The 15,504-nt window shown below is 41.1% G+C and overlaps 1 protein-coding gene across 8 annotated transcripts in view; it reads right to left on the bottom strand.

Annotated features, from left to right (window-relative positions):
• Positions 1 to 660: 660 nt before the first annotated feature.
• LOC310756457 (contactin-6-like) overlaps positions 661 to 15,504 on the bottom strand; it is a 187,518-nt gene continuing 172,674 nt past the window's right edge. For 5 of the 8 annotated variants that reach the window (XM_083600580.1, XM_083600579.1, XM_083600581.1 and 2 more), the window contains 4 exons: positions 14,064 to 14,250; positions 8,556 to 8,668; positions 3,729 to 3,897; positions 661 to 1,241 (listed from right to left, as the gene is read on the bottom strand). In XM_083600580.1, the coding sequence (XP_083456706.1) occupies positions 1,150 to 1,241; positions 3,729 to 3,897; positions 8,556 to 8,668; positions 14,064 to 14,250 (561 nt within the window). In that variant the 3' untranslated portion in view covers positions 661 to 1,149. Of the gene's footprint in view, positions 1,242 to 3,728; positions 3,898 to 8,555; positions 8,669 to 11,821; positions 11,855 to 14,063; positions 14,251 to 15,504 lie in introns of those variants that run through there. The other 3 variants (XM_083600583.1, XR_014544887.1, XM_083600585.1) reach the window with 3 other exon arrangements.

The following is a 15,504-nucleotide window of genomic DNA, read 5'->3' as shown; positions in this document are numbered from 1 at the left end:
AAAGTGATTTCAAAGAACCCCCAAAAGATATTTCCAAACTGAGTGAAAAGGCAGCAAAATGGCAGATGCAGTTCACTGCAAGTGATTATGAAATGATGCACTTTGGAGCAAAAAATCCTACTGTCACTTCTATGTTAATGGGTTTGAACAGGCACGGACAGACCAGGAAAGAGATCTTGGGCTTAATGAAAATATTGACCTAGCTGTGATAAAGGAGAATCTCATGTTTGGGATTTTGGAAATAAAATTGATCCCTTTTGCATAATACTGGAACTTGAGGTCATCCAATGAAAGTGAACATTGGAAGAGTCAGCACAGACAAAAGGAAGGACTTCTTCAAACATAGTACAGTTAGCCTCTCATCCATGGAAATATCTGATGAAAATCTTGTATGACCACCTTTCACAACTATACTATGACTAGTTTTCAAACTGTATTTTCAAAATGTAGGCTACGGGTAGAATCTAGAGAAACAAAACAAGCCCATCCTTATGTGAATATGTCTATGGGACTTCAGTATCCTTAATATTCTGATTTCATTGAAAACAACATCCTTGTTAATTCATTTGGCATGGCTTCTTCATTTTAAATTTTAAATCAGAATATACACGTGCTACGAATGAAGTCTTCAGTTAGTCCAAGATACTGATAAAAACAGGGAAAATTGTAAAGAAATATTTTTTATTAAATCTGAAAACGCAGTAAACAGTGTTTCATTACAGACCAAAGTGAGAAATACAGATCAGGTAATGTTATACATCACAAACAACTGCAAGCCTTTTTCATATTGATCACTGGGTTTTGTTGTTGTAGATATCTTGTACGTTTGCAACTCATACAGATATACTGGATTTCCACAACAGATCCCTGCAATACAAACTACCTTTCTTTTTCTTTCTTTCTTTTTTACAATTTTGGCTCTCTTCTGTTCATTTTGGGGACATCTTAAACGCAAATATGCTTTAAAAAAAGAGAAAGAAATCAATTATATTTACATTTTAAAGGGCAATTCATTATCTTTCTCAATAGAATCCATTTTCAGATATGACAGGTGCCAATATGTGAAAGGGAGGAAAGTCTCTGACCATCAATGGCTGCTTTGTTTTCAAAAGTCCAATGGCTGCTTGTTGGCTCTGTTCAACAAAATACTCACGAGCTGAGTATATAAACCAGAATCATAATCTTAGTTGTCATTATGTAATCTTCAGAGCCGCAGGTATACATCCCTCTGGAGCTTAAACCTGCAAAAAGAAACAGAGATAGAAAAGTACACTCAAATTCACATGCTCGAGGCATTATTGATAAGAGCTGGTTTTAATGTGCTTAATAATCACCATGCTTTACTTTGCATGTTTCCCTCCACCCATCATTTTGATTATTTTTTTTCTTCAGGAGGATGAGGCCTAATACTATTAGTTGACTATGACGGCACTTTGAGAAGCACTGTTTCGTTGCTCTGTTTCATTCCACCATTGGTGAAAGACTTGCAACTGTACAGTACAATGCATAAAGTATAAAGTACCTAGGACAGGCATCGGCAAACTCGGCCCTCCAGCTGTTTTGGGACTACAGTTCCCATCATCCCTGACCACGGTCCTGTTAGCTAGGGATCATGGGAGTTGTAGTCCCAAAACATCTGGAGGGCTGAGTTTGCCTGTGCCTGACCTAGGACATTCAACCCACAAACCAGTTAATATTTTGTGTTTGGATTTCAGTCAAGGAAAGCAGTGGGGCAATTCGATTATTCTGAATTCTTGACTTAATTATATTACAAGGGAAGCCCCCCCCTTAAGCTGGAAATGTATATCACTTTGCTTACAGCATGCTTGCCAGGTGTTGAAGTATTTGGGGCCCTCATGTTTATTCAGCTGTGTAGGTACCTGGATTTCTGCCCCAAAGTCTTGTCCTGATGGAACAACACCAGCTTTGCAACCTTACTCTATCCATATGAAACTGCTCACCCACCAAAGTCTTTGGAGGGTCTGTGGTCAGGTTACTTGAAATGTGTCATCATCCCTCCTGCCTGGGGGGAACTAGCCCTTGCAACTGACTTTCTCAAGATGCACATTTCATAACTTCTATTTACTCTTCCTAGTGGATGGCCATTCCCCCCCCCCCCTAGGCCTTCTATGATAGTGGAGTTGGTTTTCAGAGCCCCTGATGCTGTGTATTTTTTTAAAAAAAACCTTTTAATGCTCTATTATTTATTTAATTAGACCATTTGCATCTGCCCTTCATCCAAATATTTTAATGCGGCAAGTAGCAGAAATCCATACAAAGTGAGATCGCTGCTTTGAATTTGCATTTTGTAATGTGCCTCTCGTTCCTTTACTTACATTTTATACCTGCATTTTAACTTTAGTGAGCCACTTTGGTGGTTCTTTGGCTGAAATGCCACCTAGAAATAAACTTTGGCATGACATGACATTGATGTGCAGTGGAGAATGACGGCTAAGCTCCCAGCCCTGGTAACGTATTATCTCCTTATTCCAGCACTCTGTGCATTCTGATTCCCTATGCGGAGGCAGAACCAGCCATCAGTACCAGAATACTAGAGCTGGTTTAAAATAACAACTATATAAGAATCATTGGAGGGCAGGGAGGACGTGGAGAGGACATCTGGATTTGCCCCCATGCTTTGCACCATATCCTGCCCCTGCCCCAGATCCCCTTAAGGCCCTCTTCAGTAGCTTTTGGTTGAAACATGTACTGATTAGTACAGCAATGTACCCTACCTAAAGCTCTGTGTAAGGGTGTTCCTTCCTCAACGAACTAAGCTCTCATCTCACTTCTGTACACTCTTTCCATTTCTTCTGCTTTTTATCTTTCTATTATCAATCTTGAAGTCATCCATTTGCTATCTCTTGTCTCTTGCCCCTTTTGCACAGAATTGCCCCCTAGTCTCCATGTTCATGTTATTTCATCTTGATCTTTTGCAATACCCTCTCATTGTTTCTCCTTTCACCTCCCTTTTGTTTCGTTTCCAGTTGAACGACTCCCTGTTCCCACAGTTCACCCATGCCTGTTGATAAATTGATGGCCGCAAGCAGTGCTTTTTTTGGGGGGGGGGGGAACGGGACACATACCCCTAAACATTTTGTGAATCTAAGTTTGGCCTCGATATGAGTAGAAAAATGAGAGTACCCCCTAAACATTTTTTAAAGAAAAAAAGCACTGGCCGCAGGTATGAATAGGTCATGAGATTTTTTCAGTACAGTTAGTTCACAGGTGCAGGTGCCTATAATTGTGTGTGAGGAAACCAACCCCTTGTTTTGCATAGGAACAGGCAAACTATTTCTTCGTCCTTCCATCTCCCCTCCCCTTCAGTTAAAATAAATAGCTGGGAGCCTGTGGGCAGAGACACTGGCTGTTTAAACCTATACACAGTCCTCAGTATATTTTAGGAACCTTTAAAATAGTAAATAACGAGGATTATTATGCTGAAGAGTTTAATTTCAACCCGACCCAGTAACTGATTTCCACACAGCTGCAGCCTCCACTTAAATCAGCAAGCCGCAGATCCGCAGCCCCCTGAAAATTCTGCTGCATTTCCCCCCTCATGTTAATTGGTTTTCCTTTTTCCCAACCAGGCACGTAAGAGACTGTTCCCAGGTTTACCTGGTACCATAATATCAAGTTAGTGTCAAAGGTCTATCCAGCTTTAGTTCTTCCCAGCAGTCAAGGGACCACAGCAACAGTGTTGGGGAAGGGGGGGTGAGGTAACTCACTGGACATGGTTGGAATCCTAATTTCCTCACTGCTGCTCCCTTCCCCTCCATCGCTCACAGTTCTTATTTCTACGAGGTAATCTTCTTCGAAAGGTACCAGCAGCTCAGCGGATGTACTGTTTGTCTCCAATATATGAGTGGTGCTTTGTCGGTTTTGCCTATACAGAATCTAAATATAAAACAAGAGAAGGGCAGGACCTGTCATATTATTGCCGCTTGCTTTTGTTAAGGCTTCTCCGCATGGTGGGTTGTGTTCTCAAACATTTCTGCAGCGTATTTTCAAGCACCCTGTGGGCACATTCAGCAAAAACACAGACCGCTCCAGTTGCTTACAAGAAATCCCTATGGAGATTCCCCATGTGGAATCTGAAGAGGTGCACGGATATGTTCACAATGCCTCCCTGTCTTTCATGCAGCGGCACATCTTCAACCTTATAATCCAGCACTTCTCGCTGTGTTCCTTGGAGCTTCTGGGGTTCCTTAAAGCAGCCCAAGGGGTTCAACAGTGTAAAAAGTTGCCGTTGTGGACACATTTGCATAATGTGTGATTTCCATTGAGCTGTAGCCATGAGAGTTAAATGCACTTATTTCCTTCCTGCTCAGAGCTTTCCAATGGCTAAATCAGTAGCAGCCAGATGGGCTGTGCGGGCAGAGCAAATCTGCTTACCTGGTTTGCCAGTGCTACACCAATCTGATGCTCTCCGCCACTTCATCCCTCTTAGTAACTGGCAGTGGACTGCAGTGTTGAGAAGTCAGGTAAGCAATGCAGCTTTGCCTGCACCATTTGCTACTGGGTTAAGTGCGCTGCTCAAGCCCTTGTCACAGGAATTCCTTGCCTCCTTGTAAGTGCCTTCCATTGGAGCCAACTCCTAGGGGCCAAGGTCCCTTTGAACCCACCCATAAAATGTTTCAGGGGGCACCCCTCCCCCAAAGTTAATGGCCATTGTCATTCAAATGGTGTGTGTGATCAATGGTGTGTGTGATCATCTTGTGATCAATTATGTGGGGTAGGGTTTACCTTCCCCCCAAATAATATTTCATTCAAGCTGGCACCAGCTCAGCTAAATACATATATTTCAAGGGGCCAGATACATGAATACTATTTGCAAAGTAGTAGAGATTTGTTATTGCCCCATGTCAGAAAGAATGGGGGAACCAGTTCTTTGATAATGGCACCATTTTTATGTTGTGATTAAGAATTAAAGAAGGCAGGCACAAAGTCAACCTATCTATTGATCTCACGATCTCACAGCTGACCTGTAGAGAGGGATGTGGTGACAGACCATTTCTCAGTTGCCTAGCTGACAATTCCATTTTATGGAAGGTGGAATAAACAACAAGGGGGTGATCTCTCTTGGACCTGGTCCTCACCAACAGGGAGAAACTGATCGACAAAGTGGAACTACTTTGAAACTTTTGGAGGAAGTGATCATGTCTTCTTGGGTTTCATTATACCTGTGGTTCTCAAACTTCTTTCCTGTGGGCCACACTTTCAGAATAAAAATTTGTTTGGGACACACCATTTTTTTTATGGATAAGAAATATATTGGAAAACCAAAAGAAACAACTCCAACAGTGCTTGATTTATAACACAGAACATCACTACTTTGTAATATAATTGGACATCCAGAAAGTATAAAACATGAATCATTCCCAAAATAGAATTATAACCAAATCTCTTACATATGTACCTTAAGTATGTATACAAACTCAATGAGAGATGTGAGCTTGTAGTATCACTTGATGCTCTTGCTCTCATTTTGAAAAGGTTTCTATCCATATTCTACAAATAAAAACAAATTTATACTATACTAGACTGAAATGTTTAAATGTTTCTTTGATTATCTTGAATCTTCCAACCGCACTTGCCATTCTCTCCTGACACACTACACCCTTTGAAAACCACTGCATTATACAGAGGCAAGGGAAAGCTGAGTGAAGTCGGACATGCATTCTGGACTTTAAGAAGGCTGATTTCAAAAATCTTAATGGAACTACTGGGTGAGATTTCTTGGTCAGAAATACTGAAAGAGAAGAAAGTCCAAAATGATGAGTGTTTCTTAAAGCTGAACTATTGAGAGCAGAATGCAGGCAATTCCAACAAGAAAAACGGGAGGCATCTGTGTCTGCATAAGGAGTTTACAGATAAACTGAGATTTAAGAAGGACATGTATAAGAGATGGAAGAAAGGGGAATCATGAAGGAATAGTATACACGAGTAGCCAACAGTTGCAGGGAGAAGGTCAGGTGGGCCAAAACTCAGAATGTGCTCAGTGTTGCAAGAGAGGTTAAAAATAATATTAAAAGGTTATCCAGCTATGTTTGAAACAAGACGGAACAACAAGCAAGTAGTAGGTCCCCTGCATGGAGAAGATGGAGAAATGTTAATGGGTGACAGAGAGAAGGTGGAACTGCTCAACACCTACTTTGCCTCTTCTTCCAAAAGGAAAGCAATGCCCAACCTGGTGATAACAGAATATACGGTGCAAGGAGGAAGCTGCAGCCCAAGATTTGAAAAGAGGTAGTAAGGGAACACGTAGCTACTTTAAATGAATTTCCAGATGACACCAAACCAGAGGGGGCAGGGTAGTTAATGCCACAGAATACAGAATTGGAATTCAATATGAACTTAACATATGGGAGAACTGGGCTCAAGCTAACAAAATTAATTTCAGTAGGGAAAAATGCAAGATTCTAAACTTAGGCAGGAAGAACCAGCTGCACAAATACAAGATGAGAGACACCTGACTTACTGAAAAGGATCTAGGGGTCTTAGTAGACAATTAACTTAAAAGAGTAGACAGTGTGATGCAGCAAAAAAAGCTAATGCTATTATAGGTTGCATCAACAGAAGTATAGTTTTTGTATCAAGGGAAGTAATAATACCACTCTATTCTGCCATGGTCAAAGCACATATGGAGTAGTGTGTCCAATTTGGGGTGCTACAATTTAAGAATATGGACAAGCTGGAACATGTGTAGAGGAGGGCAATCAAGATGATCAAGCATCTGAAAACCAAACTTAGGAGAAATTGTTAAGGAAGTTGGGTATCTTTTGTCTGGGAAAGAGGAGATATGATAGCCATCTTCAAAAACCTAAAGGGCTGTCACATGGAAGATGGAGCAAGCTTGTTTCTTCTGCTCCAGAGGGTAGGACCTGAACCAATGGTTTCAAGTTACAAGAAAGAAGACTAGACATCAGGATGAACTTTCTGACAGTAATAACAGTGGAATAGACTCTTTTGTGAGGCTGTGGACTCTCTTTCCTTAGAGGTTTTTAAGTAGAGGTTGGATGGTCATGTGCCATGGATGCTTTAGTTGAGATTCTTGCATTGTAGGGCTTTGATTACATGACTCTCAGGGTCCCTTCGAACTCTACAATTCTATGATTCTATTGGGTTAGGCAATGCTAGCAGATGCTACCACAAAGGCTTAAGCCATGTTGGATGGAGAAACAGCTGGAGGTATGAAGTAGGTGGCATGGAGGGAGTTACTTTGATAATCTGCAGGTGATCATTAGACCATGTCTTAGGCATGGTTGAACCTGATGTGCAAAGCGAGCCTATAACCAGTCCATCTAGTTCAAGAGAGGAGGCAGAGATAGAAACTATACCCTTCCTTATTCCCTCCCTTTCCATAGTACATCTCCACATGGCAACTGCAGGTGATAGTCATGTATCAGAGACAGAGAAATTGGTCAGATGTTTCCTCAGCACACTCTGCTCAGATCATGCATAGGGATAACAAGAATAAAGGGATCTCTTCCCTTCTTATATTTGATGGCTCTCAACCCAGTTTGACTAACATGACTAACAAGATAAAGAGTCACGTGATAAAGATCCTGTTATTTTGAACTGATTTTCTTATCTGATTCTCTTATAGACTGCCCTTAATCCATTTAGGATCATAGCATAATCATAGCATAATGTAGGTTCATAATACAATACATAATGCAATAATGCAATAATATAAAATACCATCCATAAAACCACGGACTACCAAACTTTAGTTAAAATCAGGAATTTACAACTCCTCTTGTGTTTCCTTGGGAAACCCATCCAGATGGGTGGGGTATAAATAATGATGATGATGATGATGTTGCCAAGTTCTCATTGCAACCTTAGATGGCAGAGTGGGGTGCATATGTATTTTCTTCATACAAACAAACAAACAAAAACCAAAACCCCAAAAAACCTACCGGTATATATGTAGAGAACTAGATTCTCAGGGGAAAGGGTTCTAGCTTACCTTTACTATTCTAGTTTTCTACATGGAGCAGTGGTGGATTAAACCCGCAATCTGGAGAACTGGTACAGCCTCATAGATTCACCGCAATGAAACCTATGTCTTCGACTGATGTGACTGATGACATAGGATATCTATCTGATCTTCGATGTATAGATGTGATGATGAAGAACAGCCTTTTGGTTCTTAATTTAAATTGTGATCTCCTTTGTGGTGAAAGCCTCTGCATATACCATAGTCTTTGGAATGATATTTTGCATTTCAAAAATAACAACATTTGTGGCAGCATGGTTTGCGTAAGACTCACTGACATTTTGTATTTGCGTTCACCACTTATGTCTCATGTGAAAACAGTTTTCTGCACTGACTACAGAGTCACTTATCTAGATTCTCTGGGATCTCAGGATAGTCCACTTTTATTATCTGAGTGCCCATCAAACATGGCACATGCTCTGTACTTGAATACATTTCACTTAATAAGCTGATGAAGGAATATAATTGCTTTTTAGATCCAAATAAAAAATAGCAATATTTTACTTAAAATACAGCCACTCACAGGAGTTCCTATGTTTAACATACTTACTTTGTAGCCTAGTACTTCAGACTCATTTTCCATAGTTTTCACATGCTCCCAGTTCAAGCATATCTTCGAATTTGTCAGTTTCCAGGCAATGTTGGCTGGGCGTTGACTTGGGGCTTTAATAAAAGATAAGGACAATATGCATCATTTCCAGACAGAAGCTGCACAAACTGTTAACATGAAAAGTACTCAGATATGACTGATTCAAACTCAAAGTAACTATTTAAAGACTCTTATTGCAATCGCCTTTCCTATGTGAAGCAAATTCTATTCATAACAGGCGGGGAAGAACAGAACCAACTGAGCAAAAAACTGTATTAACAAATTACATTATTAATAGAGCCCACAATCTGGTTAGCTGTATGCTTTTGCACCCAGATGCTGGGAAGATATTTCATTAAAAGTGCCACAGTTATTCCACAATCATTGGCCTGGAACGTACCATGTAGCTCAAACCAGCTAGGGAATGTGATGCTTGCCACACTCACCAAAAACATTTGACTCATAAAACCCCGCAAGTGGCAATATGTTATGATGTGCTTCCCCGTCCTGGGAATTGTATAGTGAAATAAATGCCAACCCTCATATACCTATGTAGCATAGCTGTCAACGTTTCCCTTTTTTTTAAGGAGGAGGAGTCTGGATTTGATATCCCGCTTTATCACTACCTGAAGGAGTCTCAAAGCGGCTAACATTCTCCTTTCCCTTCCTCCCCCACAACAAACACTCTGTGAGGTGAGTCGGGCTGAGAGACTTCAGAGAAGTGTGACTAACCCAAGGTCACCCAGCAGCTGCATGTGGAGGAGCGGAGACGCGAACCCGGTTCCCCAGATTACGAGTCTACCGCTCTTAACCACTACACCACACTGGCTCTCTTCCCTTATTCCAAATAGGATTCCTCGCAAGAAAAGGGAAAAGTTGACAGCTATGCTATATGGGTACCCTTTCTTTTTCTGTACAGTGTCCCTGGTTGATTTTCAGGGGTGCCGTATGTGGAGGGAGGGAAGGTGGCCACCCCCATAGGTATATGGAGGTTGTCATCTTTTTCTCAAGGAATGTCTTTTAGAAAGAACAGATAAGAGGAGTCAAGTAAACCACCTCACTTAAAAAATAAAAAGGGGGGGGAGAGAAAGCAAGCTGGAACAAATCATGCCTGGAAAGGTTGTACACATGTGATCTAAACTGTGTGTCCATGTTTCAATCTGAGCATGATTGGTGGGCTATAAACCATGCAGGCTTGCTACAAATTGTGGAGGAAACCAAAATCTTCTCCCATCTCTAGTGAACAGAAGTGGCTGTTGTGGGTGGGTGCAGGGCAGGGTTGTTGGTTTTCAGGGAAAACTAGTAGGGTGGTATGGACAGTGGAGGCATCTGGAACAGATGATTTGAAGCCAGGAACTCTTCTTCAGGTCAGACTTCAACAGAGATGGAGAGGGGCTTGTTTAGTCCTTTGAGCACCCGTTGCTCATTTCCAGGCCTGATTCTGGTAAAAAAAAAAAATCCCTCAAGCTTTGAATGCCCTGTGTGTGCCATTTCTTGGGGTCTTGGTTCAAGAGGTACCGAGACTAGATTCTTACTGGGTAGCCACTGCCAACTAGTGAATTATATTATCTACAGTACATGCCTGCGTAAGTGGAAAGGCATAAATATATCTTACTCCATAAATATTTATTTCACAAAGATAGTTGGAAAATTCTAGACATATTTCTTAGCTCTGATCTGATTTTATTTAAAAAGACACAGAAGAGTTTTGATGAGAAACAACTAAGCAAATGATTAAAGGTAATTGAAACAGTTTCTTTTTGTTCATATAAAGACTGACCACAAGTTCACAGCTGGAAAAAAATATACAAAGTATAACCAGATTTCTTACTATCTCCAAAGTTATATGGTGCACATTCCCACACATCATAGTTCTGTGAAGTAGGAAGATAGAACTGTGTGGAAGGATACTTATTTGAGCCTTCTATAGCTGGCATTTAAGCCAATGACAAGCTTCCCTCAAGATGCCTGATTTTATTTCATTAAGTCCTCTTCAGAAATTTCCCTCCATCCATTCCAGCTCCACCCTCCCAACTTCCTTGCATTTGGTGGAGGGCCTGTCCACCTATATGCATTCAGGTGTTCTCCATGTAATTTGGAATCCAAATTGTGCAGATGAACCTTAATTGTGTATTCAGCTAGAGGTGTGTAGGTTCTCCCTGCTGAATATGCAATTCAAAAAACAGGAAGAAGATCAGACTGCATGGAGATTAGCAGATGGTCCACATTGTCCCATTCCCACACAACTCTCCCATCAATGCATCCATGAACATGTGAGGATATAGTTCTTTCTGGAGAGGACTATATTACATTCTACTATGTTATACTGAACTTAACTATCCAATAGAAGGATTGTGATGCAACAGATGACCTTGTTAATGAGTCTTCTGCAATTTCAGGTACCATCTTGTATAAGAGGTACACTTCATATACCTGTGAAAGACTAACAGCACAATCCTATGCATGCTTCCTAAAAAGCAAGTCCTGCTGTGTTCAGTAGGCTGATTTACTAGCAAGTGTGTTTAGGATGCAGTTTAAAAATATAAAGCTAGAAAAGGTGAAATTGAAACAATCCATAGTTCACTTTACTATGCAAGTTAGTCCACAAGTAAAATCCATTAGTTGTGTTGGTTGTTGTTAATAGTTGTTGTTAATAGTTTGATGTTTTTTGGTCTGATTCTCACTTCCATGGCCTTACTAAAATGCAATGGGTTGCATCTGGGAGTGAGAATATAATAATAATAAATGTAAAAATCACAATTTCTTGCCCTTTCCTGATGTCAAATTCAGTTTCCTGAGGTGGCCATCTCATTCTGCCCAATGATAGGGCTGGGCCAGGGAGGAGGGTATCACCTCCCACACTGTTCCAGAGTATCCTCCAACCCCACAGAACAGTTTTTCTGGACATACAGGGGGCTGCAGGGGGAAGAAAGAATCAATGAAAAATCACTTATACCCCCTACTTTCCTCTGTTGAAGCACCCCAGAAGCAGCATTTGCTCATGGGGACTCTGAATCCCACCCATTTTATGGATTTGTTGTTTCCCCCCATTTTAATGATACTTCCTCCACCCAAATTCTATATTCTCTTCTATCACTGAGTGTAAGATATGGAAAGTGTTTGAAGTCCTCATCCCGTCCACTCCCTCTTTGATGTGCACTATGCAGAAGAGTGTTTATAAGGATTCTGCATGCATTAAAAATGAATAACCACAAAACACCCTTTACCTGTGCATTAGTGGCCACCTCTCCATACGTAACCTAAAAAGGAGAAAGAGTTAAACGAAAAAGGGCAAGGTGATGTTCCAGTTAATTAAAAGGTATTACTGGGGACTCACTATTTCTCGTAAGCCCAAGGTGATTTTGAATGAGAAGGATGAATAGTAGGCTCATCAAATCAATGGAAGATAGGTGGAGAACATTGAGATATTTTCACAGAGGACTATGAACACCATTCCAGCTCTCATGCATTTCCAATGATGCTTAATCAAAGAGGGAAACTGAGGGAATATTTACACCATATTCTAATTTCCTCTGGAATTTTAAGGTATGTCAGTTTAGACTCCTCACAATACATCACAGTTCAAATGTGATGTGATTCTTCTTGGCTGCTAGGATATTCTCTTTCCACACTATTTTGAAGTTACAGGTTGTACCAGGCTTTTGTCTGGCACTACTGGGAGAAACTGAAAACAGATATATACTCATTAAACCCCATAAAAACAATCCAGCATTCAGGTGCACAAAGGCCTATTGAAATGAATGAGTGTGGAACACTTCTAACCCTTTGATGAACTGTAGAATTTCTGCAGTAGTGCTATAATGAAGCAGCCACGCTTGTTGAGCCAAAATGTTATTTTCCTCCATTTTTAACAATGGAAAGGAAGAACAAACAAAAGGACCATCTCATATCTTTACCCTTTTCTTTTTCCTGCTATTCTTAAGGTGCTGAAATTTCTAATGTTACATGCACCTTGTTCAACTGAAGGTTAGTAGAAATTCCAGCTGTAAATGTGATCAAGCCTTCAAAATGACAAAAGGAGTATTTCCCAAACAAGTAACAAAATCCATCAAATGATACACATACTAGATCATGGGTAGGCAACTTAAGGCCTGTGGGCTGGCCACCTGTGGGCCCAATCACCTTCTCAATCCGGCCCATGGACGGCCCGGGAATCAGCGTGTTTTTACAGGAGTAGAATGTGTCCTTTTATTTAAAATGCATCTCTAGGTTATTTGTGGGGCCTGCCTGGTGTTTTTACATGAGCAGAATGTGTGCTTTTATTTAAAATGCATCTCTGGGTTATTTGTGGGGCATAGGAATTCGTTCATATTTTTTTTTCAAAATATAGTCCAGCCCACCACATGGTCTGAGGGACGTTGGACAGGCCCATGGCTGAAAAAGGTTGCTGACCCCTATACTAGATTCTATTAAAAGGATTGGACTTAATTCATTGATTTAGAACTGCTTACTGTTAGCAGAGGTGGATTTAGAGGAGCACGACCAGTTTGGTCACACTGGGTGCTGAGCATTGGGGGGCACCACAGAGGATGCTGCAATTATTATTGAGAATGGAGCATGAGAAGCAGGGTGTGTGTGCCAAATGTTGGTGTTGTATTATGAGACCTCCTAGTCTGCTGCTGCTATTAAGTGCACATATCTTCCATGCAGGAATTTTGTAACATGAGGTAGCCCTCAATGAGAGTTCTGCAAGAGAAGAATGGAAGAGTATTCTGGCCCATGCTTTCGAAAAGTACAGCTCATGATACAATCAGTCCCCCACCTACCCAGAGGTGCATCTGTAGAGAGCTTTTGCAATAATTCCTGTAGAGAAACTGCAGACCTGTGGCAACTCATTTCCTAGACAGGAGCTGTTGAAAATTAGTCCAAGATTCGAAACAGACAGAGGTGCCTGCCATTTCCATCTGAGTTGGTTGTCTCCTAATCCAAGATGTTGCTTTCTTAGGGGTCTGCCTTGCACAGCTGCCTGTACTACCAGGAAGGAAGGGTAGCACTTGGACAGCAAAGAAATATGGTGGGCTGGGCACTTCATGGTGACCCACATTAATACCTTTGAAATTTTGTGAATTGCATGGTTTACTTCATGTGGTGAAGTGAACTGACTTGTGTACTGCTTGCAATTATTGCTTTAATCGTGTTGGGAAAGCTGGGTGCCCAATCAGTCTCTGAATGAAGGGGAGGACTTTTCATTTAGTAACACACAGACATATTTCCAATACCCATGCAGTACTTAAGCACTGCATTTTTTTAAAAAAAGGTGGCAACTTTATCAGTTATTGTAGTTCAGCATCCAATGTCATCACTTCCTTTTGAAATATAGGACAGACATACTAGTTGTGGAACTTTATGATGCTTTTCTACTAGGCAAAGTTGTGCTGCAGCAGGTTACTGTGAGTCAAGTGCACTTGTGCTTTTTTAAAAAAGTCATTGGCTGTTTAAGATACTCACGTGCTTTTTTTGTAGTGACGTTAACTGGGACACTGGATGGTCCAGTCCCAGCTGTGTTGAAAGCCCTCACTGTGGCAAAATACATCGTATTGGCCCTGAGGCTGGTGATATTTTTGGCTGTGATGTTGCCGTTGACTCTGACTTTGCCAGTTGCAGAATCCTTTGAGTCGTCCGTCCAGTACAAGACCTAAAGTTTAAGAGCAAGGGTTCATTGCTTTTTCTCCAATTACAACCTTGATTGGAAAGAAGACAAGTAGACAAGTAATGCTTCAAGAGGGACAGCTGATTTTGTAATTGAAGCTGTCAGGATATAAAAGCAGGCATGAATATTTATAGCATTTCTTGCATCCTGAATACAAACCAGGGGGAAAAAAACCTACACATAAACAAATTAGGACTCCTTTGCTTTTATAGCTATCCAAAGGGGAAACTTTGATAAGGTGAGTAATGCTTAAGAGCTTGTCGATCTATAATTAAACCATGAAGAAAAAAGAAAAAAGAAATGAAATGAAAGAGGATTCCTAGAGAGATCTTAATTATTATGTTTCTTGCCCATGTAGTTACAATTCAATAACTATTGACTTAGGCCTCCCTTTGAGCTCTAACAGTTGTTTGATGTGGAAGAGCATGTGCTTTCTGAACTAGACCATCCACTCTGAGGTTCAGCAGCAAATGTAGTTACAGTGGCACCATCCTCATACAAGAGGAGGTTTCAGCAGGCTTGGGAACATATGAAGCTGCCTTATACTGAGGGAGACCCTGACAGCACCTCTCTAGGACTTTAGACAAGAATACCTCCCAATCCTACCTGGAGATGCCAGGGATTGAACTTGGGACCTCCTGCATGGAGAGCCCATTCACTATTACAGTGGTACCTCGGGTTACATATGCTTCCAGTTACAGACTCTGCAAACCCAGAAATAGTGCCTCAGGTTAAGAACTTTGCTTCAGGATAAGAACAGAAATTGGACCTTTTGGGCCCTTTTTGTGTGCGAAGTCAAGGTTTGCAAAACTGCAAACTATCTTTCCACAAACCCTGCAGAACAGCTCCCCCCGCCTTGGGATGGGGGAAATGGGGATACAAGAGAGAGGGTAATAATTCCATGAGTGCTATGACAACATTGGGTGCAACCCATAGCTATTAAAAGCTATTAAAGGAAGGAATCTAAGAAAGAAAATTGTTTATCTGGTTTGAGATAATAGAATGCACAGACAGTGCAATTTGCTACCTCCCATTGCCAATCTGTAAGCTGCCCTCCAGTGAATCATGGAATATTTAAAGGTAAAGGTAAAGGGACCCCTGACCATTTGGTCCAGTCATGGCTGACTCTGGGGTTGCGGTGCTCATCTCGCTTTATTGGCCGAGGGAGCTGGCGTACATCTTCCGGGTCATGTGGCCAGCATGACTAAGCTGCTTCTGGTCTGGCAAAACCAGAGCAGC

This window comes from Podarcis filfolensis (genome assembly GCF_964270895.1).
Source record: "Podarcis filfolensis genome assembly, chromosome: 2".
Taxonomy (NCBI): Eukaryota; Metazoa; Chordata; class Lepidosauria; order Squamata; family Lacertidae; genus Podarcis; species Podarcis filfolensis.
This window is presented reverse-complemented; position numbering and strand designations above follow the sequence as displayed.